This window comes from Chinchilla lanigera, unplaced genomic scaffold, assembly GCF_000276665.1.
Source record: "Chinchilla lanigera isolate Chin_1 unplaced genomic scaffold, ChiLan1.0 scaffold00100, whole genome shotgun sequence".
In the NCBI taxonomy this organism is placed as follows: Eukaryota; Metazoa; Chordata; class Mammalia; order Rodentia; family Chinchillidae; genus Chinchilla; species Chinchilla lanigera.
In genome coordinates, this window is record NW_004955501.1 from 68,249 (window position 1) to 84,476 (window position 16,228).

The 16,228-nt window shown below is 52.2% G+C and overlaps 1 protein-coding gene across 1 annotated transcript; it reads left to right on the plus strand.

Moving 5' to 3' along the window:
* Nucleotides 1-15,716: 15,716 nt before the first annotated feature.
* On the plus strand, nt 15,717-16,228 carry Foxl2 (forkhead box L2; the record flags this gene model as incomplete). The annotated part of the gene is given in 1 exon segment (XM_013505728.1): nt 15,717-16,228. A coding segment is annotated over 1 exon segment (490 nt), but the record flags the coding sequence as incomplete, so codon positions are not given.

The window sequence follows — 16,228 nt, forward strand, 5'->3', positions numbered from 1 at the left end:
TTTCCTCACTTGCAAAGTAGGGAGACTAATATCTACCAAAAATAGTTGTTTGAACATTGAATGAGATGGTACACATAAAACCAACTCTGAGCAGGAGTTGCATAAACAGGAAATGCAAGCGTTTGAAGAACACCAGAATGGGGCTGGGTATTCGGATCAGTGTTAAAGCAATTGCCTAGCGCTTGTGAAGCTAGACTCAACCCACAGAACTGCAAAGTAAGTAAGTAAATAAACAAACAAATATAGCCGTGTATGGTGGTGCATGCCTGTAATCTCAGCACTGGGGAGGCTGAGGGTGGAGGAGCGCCACAAGTTCAAGGCCAGCCCGAATAACATAGCAAGACCTTGTCTCGAAAAATAAAAAAATGAGTGAATAAATAAATAAATAAAAATAAAGCACCTGCAGCACCTGAATTTTTACGGTCAAAGAGACTTGATTACTACTGAAATACCAGTTGCTATATGAAGGGGCAAAGCTCCTCAGGCCTGGGAAGCTGTGATGGAAGATCTTAGAGAGGCACTGAGCAGGCTGTGGCACCCCTCCCCCAAGGCTTCAGTGACACTACTCACTCCTGGTCACCACCCGCTTCTCAGGCTACTCCTGCTCAGTCAGCTTACAGATTCTTCTCATATCTTCTCCTCAGCATTTTCCTCTCCACACCCTCCCTGGGGAGGAGAAGCTACCCTGGATAGCTTCATCTTGTCCCATCTACGGGCTAAATCAATAATGGCAAACCTTTTAGAGACTGAGTGCCACACTGCCACCCCAAAAACCACTTATTTATCGCCAAATGCCAACACCACAATTAAACCTCCTCACAGAGATTTTCGTTTAGAAAAAACCACTCTACATTAACACCATTTGTCATGATAGGAAAACACAAAACACGTGTGCCATAGGTTCGCCACCGCTGGGATAAATACTCTCTGATCTCTCTCCTGAGTCCACCTGCCTTGCGGACCCCTCTTGTCCCTCAGGCATCTCAAATGCGGTGCTTTCCACATAGCCGCAACCGTTGCTCCCATGAGCAGAGGCCTCTGGCCTACCCCACAGGGCTGGGTATGCGGATATAGTCACAGCCCACACCTTGATGACCAGTTTGGAAACCTGGGAGTGTTCTGACTCCTCCCTCACTCCCACACCTAAGCAGCCATGAAGTCTCGTGGACAGCACCTTCTAACCATCCTGCCCACCCACCTGCTCCTTGCTTAGCTAGGCCCATCTCCTCCCACCGGCATCAGCTGCAGCCACAACTGTGTGTCCAGCCGACACACATACTCTCTCTCCCACTCCCACTGGACGCCCCCAGCAGCCTCAGGAGAAAGGCCAAGCGCCAGAGGGAGACATCCTAGGCCCTCGGTGATGGAGATCTTGCTAGCCTGTGCAGCTTCCCTCCCCACTGCCCACAGCCCTCCCCTACACTGGGCACCGCCAATCGCAGCTGCAGGTGGTCCCTCAGAGCTCGGTTCCCTGCCCCCACTCTGTGCCTTTGCACCAAGCTTCCTGTTCCTCCAATACCTTCCCCACTCCCCCCAGGCTCTTACCCATCCAGGCTCAGTCCCAGCACCCGCTCCTCCAGGAGGACCTCCCCCACGCTGACTCAGCAATCTTCCTGCCTGGGACTGATCAGAAAAAGTTGCTTTTGCCTGCTTACCTGTCCAATTCCCCACTAAACTACTTCCCCCAGGATGAGTACTAGGCCTTTCTTTTTCATCTCCAGATCCCCAGGCCCAGCACAGGTTCCTACAGAGGGGATGCCCTGAATAGGCCCATGTGAGTGTGTGAAGAACTGAAAGGCAAGTTCTACCACCATGGGGTGAGGCCTAAAGAGTCTTAGGGAACTGGCAGTCCGAGGCAAACCCAGGTACTGTGCTAGAAGCTTCCTCTCCCAGAGAGCTGTACAGTTCCAAGTCTTAAACATCCCACCGCAAAGTCCCAGGAGCCAAAGGAAATCTGGAGGATCTTAACAGAAATCCCCTTCCCAAGTCTAAAACTAAAGGCAGGCGGCCATAAATGCACCAGGCCTTCTACTGGGATAGTGTACCTGAGGCTCAACCTGCAGGGCGGCACTGGTACACCTGCAGATGTATGTACAGCTGTGTGTGCGTTCTGTATCCATTTGTAGGCACACACGTGTGCAAGGTATGCGTGCAGTCGTGTGCAGGAGTACAAGGGGCAGCTGCATAATTGTGTCGGTCCATTCAGATCCTCTTCAGATTGAGAAAAGGTCATTCCTTCAAACACAACGCACAGGGGCCCTTGTCCAGCTCCAGAGCCCATGAAACCCATTCCACTGAGAATATTAAAACCGGGGCAGCCCCACTGCCTTAATGAACGTGCCAGACCCCTCCACACCGGGCGTGCCCCCCAATCGGACTGCCCCTGTGCCCAAAACCACGCCTGCTCTGAAGGCAGCCACGCTGCCGCTGCTGCCCGACCGGCCAGCTCAGGCCCCTTCAAGCCACGCTGATTGCTTCTCAGAGCCAGGTACCCGGTGCAGGGCTTCCGCAAGGCGCGGCGTGACAGCCTGCGGGCCTGGCTGCGTGGGACGTGCTAGCAGACCGCGCCGTGACGGGTGCGCGCCCCAGTGCGCGTGTAAGGCTCCTGTGCGCGCACCCTGCGCCCCGCGGCCTCGGGGAAAGATAACACCCGCCTGACCCGTCCTGGCCCGGCCGCCCGCCGCCGCTTCCGGCGGGCCGCCGAGGGGGAAGTGGCGCAAGTGCGGCGGTACAAAGCTAGGAAGCCGCTGCCCCAGGGCGAGCCCGCTTCCGCCCCGAGAGACCGGCGCAGCCGGGTCCTCATCGCACACCCTGAGTCCCGCAACACCGGGAAGCTCCACCCAAGAGCCCCGCGAGGCTGTGCCCCGCAGCTTTTGCCTAGATCCTTGCAGGCTCTCTCCCATTCTGAAGCTTCCTTCTCTCCAAGCTGACGAGCTGACGTCTGGCTGTCCTTGCCTGCACACAGGGGCGCTCACCCTGTCCAAGATTTCCACCCCTGCCCTGCTTGCACCTCTAACAGAACTATCCTTCAATCTGGACTAATTCACACTCAAGTGTCAATGACTACAAATACTGAATGTCCTATCCCTTACCAGATTAAACCTTCACCTAAAAGAAAGAAGTTCTAAATATAGAATCCCCGGCATTTGTTGAATGAACATCTTCTGCCCGGCATACTATACACCAGGCATTAAGAGTACACAGATAAGTAAGAAGCCCTGCACAGTGGCAGGCAGGTCCCCATAATCTCAGTCACTCCAGAGTGAGGCTGAGAGGTCACTTGACCCAAGGATTCTGGGCCACCAGGACCTCTTAAGAGGAAAAAATAAAAGCAAGAAACAACAATAAAGGGATGAGTAAGAACACAGCCCCCGCCCTCAGGGAGCTCAGTGTCTAGTGGAGGAAGACACACAAATTGACACATAAATTCTGGGATAGAAGGAAGCACAGACCAGGTATCCTAGGAGACCAAATGCCTGTGGACATCCAGGGCTGGGCCGGGGAAGACCTTCAGGAGGTGGTGACATACAGCATGACAGTGAGCAGTAAGGAGATGCTGACAGACAGGTTGCCTTCCACTCCCAGGCAGGGCACCAGGCAGGTGCATGCGGCCCAACGACACCGGCTCTGGGTGACAGGAGGTGTGTAGAGGGACAGGGCATCCAGAACGTGGAGACGCTGAGATGGCCAGAGGGCCCGTTAAGAGCAAGGACACAAACCCCTGGGAAAATGCTAAATTTTACACCTGATGCTTGATGTTCGCATGAGTTTTGGTGTTTTGATTGGTTTGGGTTTTTTCTCCAAATCAGACTGAGGAAAACTCTTCAAGGACAGAAACTAGGTCTTTTCTCCTTTCTACCAGAGCACTCGGCACTAATCAGGGCTCCTGTCAGGTGTGCAGCTGGAAGTACCCCTCCAAGAAGCACAGCCGCACTGTCCCCTGGCCCCTAGCACCTGTGGGGGCATCAGCAGGCAGCTCAACCCTGCTGCGTCCTCCCATGGAGACCTGGCCCTTGCCCGTGAGAACTTCTCCAAGTGTCCAGCCTGCAGCTGCCTTTGCCTTTTCCTTCTCTCCTGTGTCTCAGGCTGGAGGAACTGAGGGCTGGGGAGGATTGTCGCCCAGCACCCGCTGAGAGTAGACTCACACTTTGTTCCTCTGCTTCTCACACTCAGAGCAGTGACCCCCAAAGAACAGGGGTTAAACCAATGCATGTGGAGCAGTAAATGGTGTGCCAGGCAGCTGGTACATTTGTCAGTCATTTTCTTCCTTTCTTCTTGGGAAGACCCTCCCTAATATCTCTCAGAAACCACAAAATCATCTGTTGTCTAATTGGCTACTTTGAGTCCCATTGTCATAAATACAAGAAAAATCCCCAATTTACATTGCCTTTGTCGGTCTTATCTCAGAGAAACCAAGTTGATCACTAACATTTCTCTTCAGGAATGGCTTAGTTAATTCATGAAGAGTGAGAGGATTAAAGCATCGCTGCTTTGCAAACCCTGATGAATAATGGCTCTAGGCAATGATCATCCGGGGCTGTTAAAATGTGAAAGAAAAGTAACCCAGACAATCTAGTATCCTAACTGAACTGCACAGCACTTTGGGTGAAGTGTTCTGGCCCAAACAGCCACTCTCCCTAACCAAGCCCCTGGGTCTACTGTTAGTCAGCTTCCCATCACTGTAACAAATACTTGTGATCAATCAATTTAGAAGAAGGAAATGTTTATTTTGGCTCACAGCTTTGGAAGTTTCAGCCCACGCTGGGCGCTGTTGCTTTGGGCCTGAGGCAACACAATACATGGCAGCGGAGAACACGTGGCAGAGGTCTGAGAACCTCCTGATGCTGGCCAGGAAGCACAAAACAAGAGGAGTGGGCCAGGGCGTGGCTACTGCTTGCACAGGCACCGCCCCTGTAACTTAACCTCCTCCCATTAGGCCACATCCACTGAGCTGGCCCACTGCCCAACAGCGCCCCCAGCTGGGAGCCAAGCCTTAAGCACATGGGTCTCTGGAGCACACTGTAGATCCCAACCACATCTGACAATGTACAACAGCCGCAGAGCACAGAGGAGCAGGTTAAGGAACGCGACAGGGAGGCGGGCAACAAAACCTAGTGGTGAGAAGCTGTAGGGCAGGTGGCCCACTTTCTTTAACAGATTCCCTACAAGAAGTGGGGGGGGGGATTAAGTTAAATAGGTTAAAAGAAACAATCAAATGTAATCTTATTTGGGCACTGACTTAACAAACAAACTATAAAATATTTTTGAGACAAGAAAATTGGAACATTAGCTGGATATTCAATACACTAAAAACATCACTATTTTTAGGTATGATGATGATATGGTAGCTATGCTTTTTAAATGCACCCATATTATGTAGACATGACCTTAAATATTTACAAATGAAGTAATAGATATGATGTCTGTGGTTGGCTTCAAGATAATCTAGTGGAAGGCAGACATGAGGCACATACCTGTAATCCTACCAATTGGGAGGCTGAGGCAGGAGGATCACTGTGAGTTCAAGGCCAGCCTTGAACAGTGAGACCCTGTCTCAAAAAAAGAGAGAGAGAAAAAAAGAAAGAAAGAAAGAAAGAAAGAAAGAAAGAAAGAGGGAATACTCTAATGGAGGAGTGAAGAAAGGGGTGGGGCAGCAGAGGAAACCAGGTGGGAGCTCACTATACTATGTTTCTATATTACAAGTCCGAAATGTGCCACGGTCACAGGTTTAAAAGGGAGCTGGGTGGGGATTAGCTCAGGGGCAAAGCACTTGCCTAGTACACACCAGGCCATGGACTTGATCCCCAGTACCACATGAAGAAGAAGAGGAGAAAGAGGAGGAAGGGAAAGAGGGGGAGGGGAAAAGAGAAGGAGGGAGAGGAAGGGGGAGGAGGAAGGAAGGACAAAACATCCAGGTAGCTCCAGGCTTTCAGGATGCTAAGGAAGAAGCATGCTTGAGGCCAGTCTTGGAAATAGAGCAAGACGAGAGAGAGAGAGAGAGAGAGAGAGAGGAGATCATATCAACAATATAATAATATTAAAAACAAGTATTATCTGGGCATCATGGCATACTCCTGTCATCCCAGCACTCTAAGAGGCTGAGGCAGGAGAATCACAAGTCCAAGTCCAGTCTGGACAACCTAGAGATCCTATCTCAAAAATGAAGGCCCAGAGTTCAGTCTCCAGCACTACATAAAAAGGAGGCAGAGGGAGAAGGATCACAAGTTGAAGTCAAGCCTGAGCAACTTAATGTCTTAGCAAAACCCTGTCTCAAAATTTAAAATTTAAAAAAGCTCAGTGTGAAGGCCCTAGGTTCAATCCCCAACACTACAAAAAAAAATACATATATATATGTATGTGTATATATATATATATTTGGGGGGTACCAGGAATCAAACTCAGGGCCTCACGTTTGCCAGGCAGGCACTGCACCACTAAGCTATATCCCCAGCCCTAATATTAACATATTTTAATGTTAATATTATTAATAGTGTAAATAATAATTGCTGGGATTTTTTCTTTTATTGCTTCTTCCATGCTATACTCTATACTACAGCTTTTCAAAGAAATCTCCTCAAGAACCCTGCAACCTAGCTGCTATGATCATCACTTTGCAGGTAAAAGAATTAAGGCACAAAGAGGCTGAATAACGGCCAAAGCCACACAGCAAGTAAACTGCCAAACCAGGGCCTAAGTAAGACCTGCTGAGTCCCAAGCCCGTGTGTTCCCCCAGCCACCACCCCACTCGCCAGAGCATCTTCCCAAGGTGTAGGCTTTGCTCCCTCCTTTATGGAAGCAGCTGTGGCTCTGCTCGGCAACAACTGCTTACGTCGAGGATACCTGTACCTCTCAATCCCACAAATCCACTCTTGGTAAACTGTCCCGAACTGTGGGCATCAGCAGACATGCGCAGGAAGCCCATGGCAGGACCCAGGTATCCATGAAGAACAGGAAATAGCCCAAAGCCTCTCCACAGGAACATAGACAAACACGTGGCAGCGTGTTCATACAATGGAATGGTGCCACACCCAGAAAATGAGCATTTTTGTGTGTCAACCAGGAACTTTTAATGAACAAAGGGTTGAATGAAAAAGTGAGCACGTACTTTTCTATAACAATAGGATACTGTTTATATAAATTTATTCTAAGAATTGCCTAGGTACACATGTAGTCAGAATGTAAGAACAGGTATAGGAAGATTAAGTGCCAAATTTGCCTTGCCATGCCAATCACCTCAGAAGAAAGGGACAAAAGGGGACCAAAGAGCAGTACAAAATAATCCCCAACTATATCTGTGACAACTGTTTTATTTTTTGTGGTACAAGGGATTGAACCCAGAACCTTACGCATGTTAGGCAAGCATTCTATCCCTGGGCTATATCCCTAGCCCTGTGATATAATTTCTTAAAAAGAAAGATGTATGTTGGTGAGCCTGTAATGAAACAGGAATCCCATTGACTATTGGTAAAAGTGTGTACTGGTTCAATCTAGAAAGAGGAAAATTGGGCACCGTAAATCAAAGTCTTGCGCATATCCAAAAAATTGGTTGTATTATACATCATGGTATTGCTTATAAAAGCAAAGAACGGGAAGCAACTTAAATACCAAGCAGCTCTAAGAATAAAATGCAGGGATATGGAAAGATTTATAAGGTACAGAACACTGGCATTAGGTGATACCAGTGCGAAAGTTGAGGGTATGCAGAAGAAAGCTTATGGGTGCATAAAATATCTCAGGAATGATACGCATGAAACCCAAGGTGGCTGGTTGCCTATGAGAAGAGTAAGTTGGGGGCAGAGAGGAAAGGAAATGTTTCACTAGAACCTTCCATATATTTTTAAAGTTTGGTCCATTGGAATATATGGCCTATTTTTTAAAAGGTAAAATTTTAAATCTCTGAAGCAAGGCAAGGCTCCCCAATTGCTACTCAGTATGATGACAACAGGAATGGAAGCACAGGGCTGTGTGTTCTGCTCCTTGTGGGCACTCCCAGCCTGCTGGTGGTGTGCACAGATGACAGCTCCAAGCATGAGGCCCTCCATTCCATCTGCAATGGCTCCCTCTGTGGCTCAGAGCCCCCGTTACCCGTACGACGGGTCCCTCCCGATTCAGACATGCTGCTACTCCCCAGTCCACAGAAGTGCCACCTCTAAGCAGATAGTCAGGGTCAAGAGGCACTTGGAACAGGGCACACCAGGATCCTGGACTGTCCCCTCACAAGGCCTCAAAATTCTGACTTTTGCTTCCCCCAACAAAAGCCTGCTTGCACCACCACAGCAGCTTTGTCAGTAATTACTCCCAATTACAAACCCAGAGCCGAGCTAGGCCTCAATTAGTCTATAAAGAGGCCTTGGAAAGGCTGGCTGCAGGAAATGTAAAGCCCACATGTGACCTCTACCCACAGGGCAGCACACTCTTCTCCATCACTCCAGGATCTTAAAGATTCAGAAACTTGGTACCAAGTGGTCCTGAGCAGACTGCTGGCCCTCTGTCCACACAGCGACCGCTCTCTGCAGAGCACAGGCAGGTACTCTGTCTGGAAGTGCAGTCCCCAGACTTCCTGCACTCTGCCGCTCAGATCACACACATTCTCCCCACTTACCACTTTTCAGGACAAGGTGCAACATCTCCAGGCCATCACCTCCTTCTAGGACAAAATGAACATCTTTGGACAAAAGCTGCAGAAAGATGCCCCAGGCTTTGCCCTTGAAGCCAACCCTGGGTGTGTTTCACGGTGCTCAGAGGAGGATTAAGTGCCCATCTCTTCCCAGAGAAGGTAGTCTTCTGACTTCTGTTGTGTTGTCCAGAAACAGATCGGTCCCTTGACCAATCTTTTTCTGCAAATTCCTTGAGAATAACACCACCAGATTGCTGAGCCCGGGGTTTGGTCAGCTGTGAAAGTTTCACTGAGTTGAGCTCACTCACATCTTCCCAACGAGCGTGCACAGCTGAAGGGGACAGATGCTGTGCATATACATGTGTGTGTCCATCGCAAGCCTGAGTGTGCAAAGGCATCTGGAAAGGACCAGTGGGTCTGTTAACTTACAGTAGATTTGGTCAGAATGGAAGAAAGGACTTCCTGATTTGGGAGGGACAAACAGAGGTGAAATTAGAAAGTCATGCTGCCACTGATTAGCTGGGGACTTCTGATAACTTACTCCATTTCTCTCATCTGTAAAGTGGGAATAGTGTTTCTCTTAGGTTTGTCATTAAAAAATGAAATGAACTGGATGCAATAGTGCACACTTTTAATCCCAGCTACTTGGGAGACTGAATCGAGAACTGCAAGTTTGAGGCCATCCTGGGCAACTTAGCAAGGAGGTGTCTCAAAAAAAGGAGGGGTTCTGGGGAGGGGTGAGGATCAGTAATAGAGTACAAAATGGGATGTGTGGGGCCATGGGTTCAATCTCTGGTTGAGGGTAGGTACCTTTCACACACAAAAAAAAAATGAACAAAAATGTTAACAGCTACTTTATTTATGATAACCCCAAACTGGAAATAAATGCCCATCAACAGATGGGTGGGTAAACAAATTGTGTAATATTACAAAGCCATAAAAATAAATGAATATCTGACACAATAAGATCTGTATTTTTAAAAATGTGTTATGCAGAAGAAATGAGACACAAAGAACACATGCAGTATGTCCCATTTATTGAAAGCTCAAAACAGACAAGATTAATCGATGATAGAAATCAGAACACAATTTATTTTGGGGGACAGGCATTGACTGGGAAACATACTAGGGAACCTCCTGAGCCGTCAAAAATATTCTGAGTCTTGGTCCAGGTCATGGTTACATAGTGTACTACACATAAAATATATCAAGCTGTACCCTTGAGAAGTGTAGTATTTACTGCCCAGAAGTTACCCACATACACACTTTCTTCGTGTGCAGAAAATCTCATTAAGAAGGTCAGTAAGACAAAACACAAGACCCGACCCTTCTGCCTCCCTTTCTTTGGACTTCTTGCAGCTAGACCTCCAAGGCTGCCCTCCTGCATGAAGGCCCCCTAGACAGTGCCCGCTTTGGATGAGCACCAGCGGGAAGGGCTCTCTGGTGTCCTTATGAGATTGGATAGGGCATCGAGGCTCTAGGAAGCAGGCTTTCTGTTTTTTTCTCCTTTTTTGTCTACTTTGCTTCAGACAAGTCCTCTCCAGTGTCAGAGAACCAGAGATGTGTCTTTGTTCTTGACTAAGACTCAGCAGCATGGCTGTGCAGCCACAAGGAGCAGGTAACTCAAATAACAAGAGGACAACCAGCGCCTGAGCTCACCCTCAGTGGTTCAGCCACTCGTCCTCACTTGCAGTTGCTTTGTCAGAAATTTTAGCTCTATTGCAAGTGGCATTTCCCTATTCTTCCTATGGAACAGAACCATCATGTTGCTCTATTAGAAGGTATGGAAGACCCCCTGGGGGAAGCACTGAGGCCTGGGACACAGTCTCTGCCCATCAAGGCTTATGGTCTGCGTGTGGAGAAAGGCGACAAGGCAACTTATTAAGATGCATCAGCCAGGCGTGGTGGTGTATGCCTGTAATCCCAGCATTTGGGAGACTGAGGCAGAGGATCGCTGTGGGTTCGAGGCCAGCCTGGACTACAAAGTGAGTTCAAGGCCAGCCTGAACTGCATGGTGAGATCCTGTCTCAAAAAGACAGAAAAAAAAAAAGAAAGAAAAAGAAAATGCATCACACTCCTAAGCAAGGATTGGATGGGCTGGAGATGTAGCTCAGCGGCACAAGTGCCTGCATGGCAAGCGCAAGGTCCTGAGTTCAATTCCCGGTACCAAAAATAATAATAATAAGCAAGGATTGGAGTCTAGTAGCAAGTCATTCCCTGTTCAAGACTAAACAAAATGGCTTTGGGCCATGGAAATTATAGGAGATATCAGAGGATGCCCCTCTAGGGAGTTTCTCCTGGAGCATCCCAGAGGTCTTTGGAGGGAGGAAGCCCTCACGCCCTCTCTGTCCTTACTCTCGGCATTAGCCTCAGCTGGGAGAAAGACCTACTGCCCTGATAGAGGCGGGCAGACACGCCTAGGGGCAAAAGACACTGGTGAACTGTAACCCAACATCACATCAGTGACGTCAGAAGCAAACAAAGCCCGGCACGGGGCAGGTGCCTGTCGTCCCAGCTAACCCAGACACTGAGGTGGGAGGATTATTCAAACCCACAGCTGCAAGACTAGCCTGAGCAACATAGCAAAATCCTATCTCAAATAAAATAAAATAAATCCAAGAAGAAACCTAAAGTTCTGGCTCACTGCCCGCTCCAGCCCAGCCCCGGACAGAAAGGGGCAGGGGCTCAGTAAGACTCCTACCAGCTGGAAACAGCTCTCAGCTCTGAGTTTCTCTGGAGTGCTGCGGTGAGTGGTTTCTTCTTTCTCTCACTCTCTCCTTCTCTCTTTCCACTCCGCCTCCTATCTCCAGCTCTCTCTCTCCCCAACGTGTATTTGGGAAAATGACTCTGCTAATCCCAACCAGGCTGACTAACACACGCTGGCCTCAGGCCTGGCACTGTGTGGGTGTGTGCACAAGAGCTGCTGGCCCCCACAGGCTGCAGACGCCAGTCCGAGCCTTCAGCAGAGCTGCAGTACGAGGAGCAAGGAGCCAGCGTGCACCGCCTCTGTGTGTTAAGCCATCAGGTGCATGCTCTGTACCAGAGCTTCCAGAAGAAACTGACAACCCTACCTGGGAGGACACAGCGGGGGCGGGCGGGCGGTCACGCTCCAAAGGCCCGAGGAGTCCGATGTGCAGACAAGGAGCCAACACATTACTCTGCAGCACCAGACGGGTGGGGATGCCCGTGTGTGGAGAGGCCAAGAGTCCGGGCAGCAGTCTAGCCTGTCTTCCACCAAAACGTTCAGGATCTGAACTAGCATGTGCAACAGGTAAGTGTGGCCGGGCGGGGACTGACTCAGGGCTGACTGAGAGAGTGGGAGAGAGAACTGGACGGGGAAGTGTGACCTGCGCAGACTCTGTGCCCACAAAGTATAGGGATGAGACAGGGGGAAGGCCACCAAGTGCCACAGTTATTGGGATGTGGAGGAAGTACCAATCACTACACTGCCGCCTTTGGGGGAAAGAGCCCTGTGGAGGCCATACCCACAAGCACCGAGCTGCAGACCTCTCCCTGCGCAACAGCCTAAAGCTAAACAGTGTTTCAGGGGACCTCGGGACCCGGCTTGGCAGCGGCGCGAGGCAAGCAGAGCGAAGCCAGGAAGATTCTGCTTACCGCGCGGAGCTCCGCTACCCCTTGGCCAAACCGGCTGCCTTCGGCGGCTGCTGCAGGATTCCTGCCCCGCCAGAGAGAAACTTCGTACTTCAGCTCCAGTAGATCGTCTGCGACCGCTGTCCGCGGGGCCAGTCTTGGGGAGACCAAGCTCTTCAGCGGCTCCCTGGCCCGGCACGCGCAGGCAACAGGCAGGAGGCGCCTTGGCTCCGGAGTCGCAGCTCAGGATGAAAAGCCGAGCAGCAGAGGCCCTGAGCTCCGCCAGGCTTAGGACTGTGGAGGTGCAGGCCGCCCTGGGCCATGTGTCACTGCAATGCTGAAGAGAAATAGAGGTGCTGGGCCCACAGGCACTGCCTGACAGGGTCTGGACGTCCCCAGGAAGCGGGACCTTCCCAGCCTGCCTAGGGGAGCTGAGAAGGAAACCAAAGCAGCAGCATCCCGAGCGCCTGCCCCACCCACCTGGGGCTAAACCCCAGCAGCAACAAGATTCTGCTCTCCTCTAACGCTTCCCAGTGCCAGATCCCTAGCTTCACCCCCAGAGGACAGAACGACCCTGATGGCAATCAAAGCACTGCCTGTTTTCCCAGCCTTCCAATGCCTGACTGCCAAGTGAACACACAATGTGAGACAGGCTAATTCCAGCCCCTGCTAGGGTGCTGGCTGGAGGCTCCCTGTCTCATCTGAGTTGGAAGTTCTGTTCCTAGACAGGACAGCCAGAAATCAATACCTGGTAGAGCAGGACTCCTCTTCTTGCCACTCAGAAAATCCTTCAGAAGGATTCTTTTCTTTGCCCCACCCCCTCCGCACGCACACAAACTCCTTAAAGGCTGAAAAGGGAGCCGAGTGTGGAATTTGGGGAAGTGATGACACACACAACAATGCTGTTACACCTGGCTGCTGCGGAGCTGAGCAGCGGAAATGCCACGGAGGCGGGGAGGGGAGATAGAGAGCCGGCCTGGGTGGCCAGGAAAAAAGAGGGAGAAGAGAGAGCAGCCCCCACCAGGATGGGGCCAGACCCAGCTGTTTTTCCCCGCTCGGGCCAGAGGAGCCAATCTGCTGCAGCCCAAACCTGCTGACCACTCCTACCCATAGCCTGGACACAGATGGGAGAGAGGAAGAAGAAAAACACCTGCACTCCTGCTCAGAAAGCAACCACAGGGATTTGGGAGAAATGCTGCTGCCTGCCTGTGGAGGCTGGGGGCAGTGGAGGGGGAACAAGCCTCCTTGGGATGTTTTCAATAAGGGGTGGAGGCCAGGACCTAGTGAGGAGAGTTCAGAAGAGCCTAGCTCCCTCTCGCCCTGGCCCTGGCAGTCAGGCCAGGGGGGCCCTGCTGACCTCTCTGCACCCCAGCACCCTGTCCTCCCTTCCTTCATCTCGGAATGTAGATCAGAGGCACATTCAGAGAAGCAAGCAGACAGCACGTGGCAGTGACCTATGGATGCTGGCGCCACAGGCTACTGGGGGCTCCTCAGGCTTCCCAGGAACTCTCAGAGACTGGGCAGCCTGGGAGGAAGAGTACTGACAGGCATTGGGCTGGCCACTCCAGACATGCCAATCACTAATGCACACTGCATGGCGTGAGTCCGGACCACCTTCCTCCACAAAGCATCCCAGCCACCTCCTCAGCACCCATGAGTTTGGGGCTTGAGGATTCAAAACACCACTTTATGACTGCAAACTTTTTATGAAGGCTAAGTGATGACACATCCTGTAATCCCAGCACTTGGGAGGCTGAGGCAGGAGGATTGTTGCCAGTTCAAGGCCAGCCTGGGCTACAAAGTGAGCTCAAGGCCAGCCTGAACTGCATAGTGAGACCCTGTCTCAAAAAAAAAAAAAAAAAAAAAAAAACTAATTGAAAAAGCTTATGGTCAGAAGGCACACCTGACTTGGATGCCAGCACAGATCTCCTCAGACAATCTCTGTAGTACGCTGATGTAAAGAGGTCCCAAACAGACTTCTGCTGAAGGTAGATCAGATCTCACGCCTGAACCTTTGGAGAAAGATCAGAACAAATGTCTCATCAGGAGGGAGATCTGAACAAGTGCTTCCTGCAGCCTGCTGTCTGTCTTCCAAATCTATGACAGAATTATATACACTGAGCAGGAAAACGGCAGAGATGAACAGTGAAAAATTTAAAAAAGAAGAAAAGGAAAGGGAAGGAAAGACAGACAATGAAACTACACTTAACCCTGATGCACATATATACCCATAAGTATAAATGTGTGGTACCTCATAAACGTAGATCTCACAGCTTGCACATGTGCATACCTGTGTTTCTGACCAACACACTTGCACCTGGACAGCTGGCATGTCACACATCGCAAGGACAGCTCCTCCCCGTGCCTTCCATATGTAACACCTGTGCACACACATAGAGTCCCCAAAGCCCGCCAGTATCCTAATCTACGTCGGTGCAGGAGCAAAGGGGCGCCTAGTTGGTATTGTTAGAGCACATACCCAACTGGGAGGACTACCACGCGGATTCCGCTGAGGATCTGGCTCAGAGGCGCTTTAAGCGGCGACCTCGGGCGCCTCCTCCCAGCGACCCTCTCCCGGGCCCCATTCCGGCCCAGTCACTCCCAGAGCGCGAGGCACAGGCAGACCGAGATTTCTTTCTCTAATGACACGCGTGTCCGGGCTACTTTTCTCCAAGCCACCGCGAAGCTCTCTCCACACCACTCCAGTGAGGCCCCTCACCCTCTCGCCCCTCCTCCGGTCCCAAGCTAGAAGTTCAGCCGCAGGACCTGAGCAAAGGGCAGAGCAAAAGAGTCGTTTTCTTTCACCTGAAAGCTGTGAGGAGGCTTGCAGGGCCTCTCCTAGCTGGGGCCCGAGCTCCGGGGCACTGGGCCGGCACAGGCGGCCCCCTCCGCGGCCCTCGGCATCTCCCGGCCCAGTCCGCAGAGCAAGCACCCGCAGATTCCAAGGGCTCGAGAGAGCGCGAGCACGGCTGTCTGCTGGGCCCCCGAGGCTCGCCGAGCGGGGGCAGACCGGTCCGGGCTGTGCGGGGCGTTTACAAAAAGTGACTTGGAGATGAACTCGCCCGTGCGCGGCTGGCGGCCCCGCTATAGGGGCGAAGGCGCCTGACGCAAGCGGAACTCGGCGGAGCCCATACGAATCAGAACAGAGCGAGGCTCCTGGCGCACTAGGGACTCCAGGAGGCAGCTCCGCCAGAGGCGCGGGTCGTGGCTCGGGAAACCGGGGTGGGGGAGGGGAGGCGCAGACAAGAAAACCCACCGAGGCGGGGACTGGCCTGGCGGGGAGGGGCGGCGGGGCCGGAGCCCCTCCGTTGGGCAGACTCCCCATGGCCAGAGGCTGAGTCCCACTCCCGCCAGCCGCTCCCTAGGGGAAGAGAAAGAAGAGCGCGAGCAGCCGAGGCCTCCGGCGAGCAGCATCCGCAGTCTCCAGAAGTTTGAGGCTCGGCCGCGGGAGGACTCGTGCGCCCCGACTCCGCGCGGCCGCGCCCGGAGAGGGGAGCGGGGTGGCCGGGCCGCGGCGCGGCGCCTTTGTCATGATGGCCAGCTACCCCGAGCCCGAGGACGCCGCAGGGGCCCTGCTGGCCCCGGACACGGGCCGCGCAGTCAAGGAGCCCGAGGCGCCGCCGCCAAGTCCGGGCAAGGGCGGCGGAGGGCCGGCCTCGGAGAAGCCCGACCCGGCGCAGAAGCCCCCGTACTCGTACGTGGCGCTCATCGCCATGGCGATCCGCGAGAGCGCGGAGAAGAGGCTCACGCTCTCCGGCATCTACCAGTACATCATCGCCAAGTTCCCGTTCTACGAGAAGAACAAGAAGGGCTGGCAGAACAGCATCCGGCACAACCTCAGCCTCAACGAGTGCTTCATCAAGGTGCCGCGCGAGGGCGGCGGCGAGCGCAAGGGCAACTACTGGACGCTGGACCCGGCCTGCGAGGACATGTTCGAGAAGGGCAACTACCGGCGCCGCCGCCGCATGAAGCGCCCCTTCCGCCCGCCGCCCGCGCACTTCCAGCCCGGCAAGGGGCTCT